This window comes from Hippoglossus hippoglossus, chromosome 21 (assembly GCF_009819705.1).
Source record: "Hippoglossus hippoglossus isolate fHipHip1 chromosome 21, fHipHip1.pri, whole genome shotgun sequence".
Lineage (NCBI taxonomy): Eukaryota > Metazoa > Chordata > Actinopteri > Pleuronectiformes > Pleuronectidae > Hippoglossus > Hippoglossus hippoglossus.
This window is the reverse complement of record NC_047171.1, coordinates 21,272,441-21,279,096: the sequence shown is the minus strand read 5'-3', so window position 1 is coordinate 21,279,096 and position 6,656 is coordinate 21,272,441. Positions and strand designations below refer to the sequence as shown.

Sequence of the window (6,656 nt, the reverse complement as noted above, 5' to 3'; positions counted from 1 at the left end):
CGACTCTGTGCAGAGTGTGTGTGAGTGCCACAAAGTGTGTGAGGTGTTTCCTGGATGTGTTTTTTTAAGGTTAAAGAGTGATGACTGACAATCTTCAACTGACTTGATTTCTTCACTTGTGTATCTTTTTCATTTTGTATTTTTACTCTAAGGAGCCTCTGCTCATTTTTGATGCTTCTTAATGTATGATACAATTCTGTTACTCTTGAATTTATATTTATACAGATATACATATTTTTTGTATCTTTTTTCCCCCCTTTGTGCTAATGTTCAAACATCCATGTCTACACAGTATTATAGATGATGTAATGTGGACAGCTATCTCTTTTTTTTACATTTATGTATGAACTGAGAATTTGTAAAAATGCTTTCACAGTCCTTGTGTGTAAAATGTATGTATAAATTAAATTAACCAATGTGGACTCTGGCTTTATTTCATTATATTTGACGTGTGAACAGAGGGTGACAAAGAAGCTTTACCATTTTTAAAATGTTATGTTAGGGAATGTCATTGCTTGAGTTATATCCCATATTGATTATTTTTTTATCTAATAAAATTGGACTCATGAGTAAAAAATCAGTTGAGAAGAAGAGTGGAACATCCACAAGCTCTTCATGCTACTTTCCCCCAGAAATATAACTTTTTTTTCTCAGTAAATTAAAACTTTATTCTTGTAATATTGCAACTATTCTCATTAAATTAAAACTTTATTCTCGTAGTAGTACAATTTTACTCTCTTTAGATACAGACTTGTATTCTTGACTTTTTCTCATAATATAACAACTTTATACTTCTAATCTAATGACTTCCTTCTCAATTCTGACTTTATTCTCTTAATATTACAACTTTCTCAAAATATTACAATTTTATTATTGTAAAATTATGACTTTTTTCCTCATTAAATTACAACTTAGTTTGCATGATATATTGGCTCCAGGCAGGAGGATATCAGAGGACATTTAGGCTCAAAACATGATGTAAATGTAAAACCCTTTCGAGTTGAATTTGAAGGTCTGGGGTTTACGGACACTTGGAAGACACCGCACGAGGAGTATGGAGGCATTTTCTGTTAAAATACACAATAAGAGCACCAAAAGTAACACAAAAAAAAAAAAAAAAATTCGGAATTATTTTTGAACAGTTACAAAAAAATATTTAAATATCATTGTAACCACTTGGCTCCTTCACAAACTGCATCAGACCAAGGCAAATTACACACTATCGCCATTTACTTAAATTGTATTGGATTTGGCTGCAACACTGTTTACACTTGAGACTCCAGAAGGGTTCTGTGGACTCGAAACACTTCACCTACCCCTCCATCCTCATAGTGGTGGTGTAGATAAGGAGTGACTTCATTTTTCTGTGAACTATCCCTTTAATTACACAGGCGCTTAAGGTCTACCGGGCACATTGTTCCACTAAACTATTATTATCTCATTAAATTGTGATTAACATGCCTATATAGGCTCTTTTTTCCCAGGATCTTTTTTTTTGGGGGGGGTGCAGCGCACCGTATTAACAAGCCGTTACTAGTGTTCCCTTAATTTTTTTGTATTAAACTTTCTTAAGGTGCTTGTAAGATGCTCAGATTGTATTTTTTGCTTCAATATGGCACCGAAACTTTGTGGTCGTATTTAAATAGGCCACCCTTCTCTAAATCTGTGTCCCAGTCCCCCCCCCCATCCAATATTGTCTATACCCGCCCCTGGCTCAGGACAGAGTCTCTCCAGGGGGGGGGAGCACGGCTGCAGGACCCGCCGCCTCCGCGCTGAGGATGACGGGATCGATCCCCCCACCCCCCCCCCCCCTTCCTCTGCCCGGGTACCAGCGCTGCACTCCCACAATGCAGAGCGCATGGCGCGTCATTGGAGAGGGACGATGATGGCGGCGGTCGGTGCACCAGAAGTGATCACACAGCTGGAAAGCGCTGCCAAAGTTTTAATGGTGAGGAACCGCTGGTTAGTGTGAGGCCTCGGTGGAGGAGCTACATGTGTGCTAACTTTATCCCGGGTTAAGTCCGGAGCCGCTTGTTGTTAAATGTGTTCACTTGTCTTTTTTATCAACCGGAGAAACGATGTGGTGCGGAGGGGGGGGGGGAAATCCACCAAACTCCTATTATTCCTTAAAAAAAGGAAAAATCCCTCATTTTTTCCCTCCTCCACCATTTTCCTCTCTTAACCCTCCACCTGATGGGGTGACCCCGCGTTTAGACACTTTATAACCGGGCTCACGTTTCCAGAAACTTCGGCTCATTCAGGTGTCACATGAAGTTTCCCCGCTCACAGTGGAAGCATCCTGGGCTTCAGCTTTAGCTTCATCCCCCTGAAAACCCCCCAGTTTCTACCATGTGTCCGCTTCCTCCTCCAGCCCGGTTGTCCCTCGTCCACCAGCCTCCACGAAGGGAGCAGCTACAGGAGCTAAACCATGTGGCACGAGCCCCGTGTGTGTGTGTGCTGCAGACAGGAGCTAGCTACAGCCTCCTCTTGCTTTCTGCCATTTTGCTTTGCCATGATCTGGGATTCGAACCCTGCCGTTCAGCTGCTTGTTGCACAGTTTAAACCTGCGAAATGAGCAGGTTTAAACTCGTTTGTTACACGAGATGCTCACGTGTGAACATCACAGCAGCTTCACCTTCACATGTGAGTCAGCAGGTGTCATTTCGATCAAACGTTACCACTGTTTATGTCTTGTTACCTCTACACATTAGTTTAATGCATGGCTCCTGGTTATCCTAGTCTAAGTCAGTGCTGCTTCAGGTTGATTTGAGCATGTGTTAATTCACTGCTGCTGATGTATATTGATGCTCGGCCACATGGAAAACCTCAGGATCAACTGTGTGTTTAATTCTGAAACCTAATATCACATGGATCTTTCTTACCTCATCTGTTTTTAACCTTTGTTTGCCACTTTTCTCCTTTTAGTTGGAAGATGTTCAGTAAAAACAACCAGAGTGTTGAATTTGAATCAGTACAATTGAAATGAGAACATAACCCTTTTTATTTTGTCCCATTGATAGTTGCATTCAGTTGATAAACAGTTGTAACACATGCAATCAAATGATGAATTTGGTAAATTGGTGCATGTGCAGTCAGATCTCTCTTAGAATGAAAGAGGAGCCTGGTTATTATTATTTAATGCTTCATTGCAGCCACACAAGAGCTTTACCTTCACATGTGAGTCAACAGATGTCATTTGAATCCAGGTTTATCCCTGTTTAAAACATTAGGTCTTGTTACTGATACACATAAGTGTGTTGATGAGTTGAATGCACGTCTCCTGACTTGTTTATAAAGTCTAAGTCAGTGCTGTGGTTGTCAGTCTGTCTTTATATCTGTTTCAGATTGATTACTTATCTCAGGCCCCATGGGAACTTTTCAGGATACACTGCTTGATTCTTTCTTTATAATATTTTTCATTCTCTTAATCTCAGAAATGGCATTTTGACTTTATCGTTTTATATATTTTTGGGCATTACTCACAACAAATGGTCCTGATTCAGTCAAACCGCACATGTTGCCGTTATATTTTTTATGTTTTTACCCCTCGGCCTCTTGGATACCCCAGAAAGTAGAATTTTACTCAGTACCTTTAAAAGTAGAAACCTTTTATTTAGTTTGATTGTATTATGATGATAAATGGGTGTAACTCATGCAATCAAAGTGTGACATCAGGGGTCTTCTGAATTAAAGGTTATCACTTCTAACTCCCTGTTTAAACCATTATGATTTATATTTTAGTGTATAGAATAGCAACGTATGTTTGGTATCCTTAATTGATGTAAAGTCTAAATCAGTTGGACATGAACGTGCTGTTGTTATATCTGTTTCAGGTTGATTTTAGCATGTGATAATTCACTGCTGTTATATTGATGCTCGGCCACATGAAAAATCTCTAGAATACGCAGTAAAGTATTTAATATAATAGAAGAATAAGCCTATAAACAAGAGACTAAATACAAGAGATGACAAACTATGAATAAGAGAGAAGTCTGCAAATTCACAGTAGTTGTTAAACACAATGTAATTAGGTAGGTAGGAATAGGACTAAAATATGAATATGAGATGTGCAAATTCACAGTTATTGCAGGAGTAAGCAGAGCGCTTTGGTGTGGACAGCAGAAACTATACGTCAGGGTTGTGAGACTTCACCTTTTGACAGAGATGAGGAGTTGTACTGTGTTATTGCTGTGGGCAATACTTTCTTTAATTTTTTTTGCCTTTCGTTGGACGATGTATTGCAAAAATAGTAGTATAGACGGACAGGAAAGATGGAGCTGAATTACTCACAGCAAAGGGTCCTGATTATATTTATACGTCTTGGTCACTTTGACACCCCAGAAAGTCAGACGCAGAACCTGTTTATTTTTTTATATTGATAGTTGTGTTCATTTGATAAACAGTAGTAACACATAGAGACGGACACCAAAGGGTCCTGACTCCTGATTCAGTCCAACCTCAGACATTGCAGTTATATCTACACATTCTTTTCCACGGTTAGATCAGACATCCAGCTTTGGAAGCAATAACAACTATGGTTAAGTTATGATAAGAAATACATTCTTCAGAGGCAGTCCTGTTAACTACCTCACATGACCGTTCAGAACACTTTTTACATTACACACAACAAGTCATTAGTGCAGCTTTAATGTTGCATGTCATTGAGAAGGTGATTCAACACTCGATGTGTGTTTGCCATCATAACATGACAGATGTATGTATGGGTAGAGGGGTTGTCCTCAGATGAATGGCTCTTTTTTTCTTCTGCTACCTTCTACTAACTACAAAGTTGCTAATACAACAATCAGGCCTGGAATGTGACTTTCCTGAGCTGTACTATGGTGATGCCCCTCAATAAAAGAGTGTGTTCTTGTGTATACATGTGTATTGCGCACATTCGGAGCTGTGCTTACGGATTGCCTGATTTTGTACGACCACAATATTAATATCACGGTGTAGGATAGTAATAGTCCTTTCATAACGCACTGTTGGATCTAACTTGTTTGTCTTTTGCAGGCACCGCCGTCCATGGTCAGCACAGAACAGAGGCAACATGCGGAACACGTGTTCCTCTCCTTCAGGAAGTCCAAATCTCCTTTTGCCATCTGCAAGCACATCTTAGGTAACTAATGACTTGAGATCATTTCATATCTTTAAAATGTGCCCTGACCCACTGGCTGAACAAACATCCTTTTTTTGAGTTTGTACTTTCAAGAGCTGTAGGTCCCTCTGTGTGTTGCCCTTTTAATCAACATCTGCAGATATTGTTTAAAGGGAGGAATGCGTGTGTTGATCCAGTCTGGACTTCAGCCACTGATGATATGATCACAAACCTTCTGCTCTGATGTTTGGATATAACACAAACATTTTTTATGTCATGGACCCCCATACTGACTCAGAAACTTTCATTTGATCAGTGAGTTTGACCTTTAGCTTCCATCAGAAAGGAGCTATGGAGCAAAATATCTTATATTTAACATCAACATTTGTCTTTTTAGACAAACCAGTTTTGAAATAGCTTCTTTTAGGATCAGATCTATTTCATATGATTTTGCATTTAGCTCTTATTGCCTCTGAGTGCACAGTAGTTATTGTGTCCCACCCATGACTTTTAAAAGTCTCCTTATTCTCTTGTCTCTTATATGTATCTTCTCTCCCTTTCCAGAGACCAGTAAGGTCGACTATGTGCTGTTCCAGGCAGCCACAGCCATCATGGAGGCTGTTGTGCGGGAGTGGATCCTGCTGGAGAAGACCAGCATCGAGTCGCTGCGGACATTCCTCCTCACCTACGTCTTACAGAGACCCAAGTAAGAAACACATTGTAGCTATGAACTTACTGTTGAGTGGTAAGATTCGCAAGAACATCAAACAACCCCATCGCGTGTTACATAAATCGCAGAAAACTGAAGTCATCCAACAGCCGTTAATATTCACCAACAAACCTTTCAAATCCCACAGATGTTTTAAATAAGCTGACTACATGAATAAGCTCAATGTTGAACATCTAAATCTGGGTGGATCACTCCGAGCCAGTTATGAGCAGTAGTTAATTTGTTTGTGCAGATAATATTGATGCCATTTGAAATTAGGTTTCAGTGACTAACAAGTTGCCCTACATTTTATCTCCAATGAAAAGCAACTTTTATATATATATATATATTCTAAATTTCAAATAATCTAACCATTTTTGTGCAGTATGACTCGAGCAATGCCAACATACACCCTGCAGTTCTTCATACAAAAAAATCTTTAAGGCTTAATTGACGCTTGATATTTTACAGCTTAACCATACACTTAATAATAAATAACACAAATATCTAGAAATTGCATTAAGAATATATATATAATTCTTTACGTAAGATGTAAACATAAATGCACATTCTAAACTCCTGATAAAAATATGAGCATTTACCAGATTAAGTGTAGAAGAGCACAGGTTAATTTGATATGTGAAGTACAGGTTACAGACACTATAACCAAAGTTCCTGACCTAATGCATTGACAAGTTACCAAAACTTTCTTCAACAAACTAAAAGGATTTAACAAAAATGCAATAAAGTCAAGTTTTTCTTGTGATACAGAAAAGAAGAAAACAAGCTGCAGCTGTGATCTCACCGTCAGACACTGAACGCCTCTTTCAGTTTACTTTTCACAGT

General features: G+C 38.9%; 1 protein-coding gene across 2 annotated transcripts in view; it reads left to right on the top strand.

The window, feature by feature from the left end:
* The first annotated feature begins 1,632 nt into the window (after window positions 1–1,632).
* The window catches only part of xpo4 (exportin 4), a 47,949-nt gene continuing 42,925 nt past the window's right edge, over window positions 1,633–6,656 (top strand). The window contains exons 1-4 of one of the 2 annotated variants that reach the window (XM_034573660.1): window positions 1,633–1,734; window positions 1,807–1,948; window positions 5,017–5,122; window positions 5,666–5,807. In XM_034573660.1, coding sequence (XP_034429551.1) covers window positions 1,859–1,948; window positions 5,017–5,122; window positions 5,666–5,807 — 338 coding nt within the window. In that variant the 5' untranslated portion in view covers window positions 1,633–1,734; window positions 1,807–1,858. Of the gene's footprint in view, window positions 1,735–1,806; window positions 1,949–5,016; window positions 5,123–5,665; window positions 5,808–6,656 lie in introns of those variants that run through there. The other variant, XM_034573661.1, reaches the window with a different exon arrangement.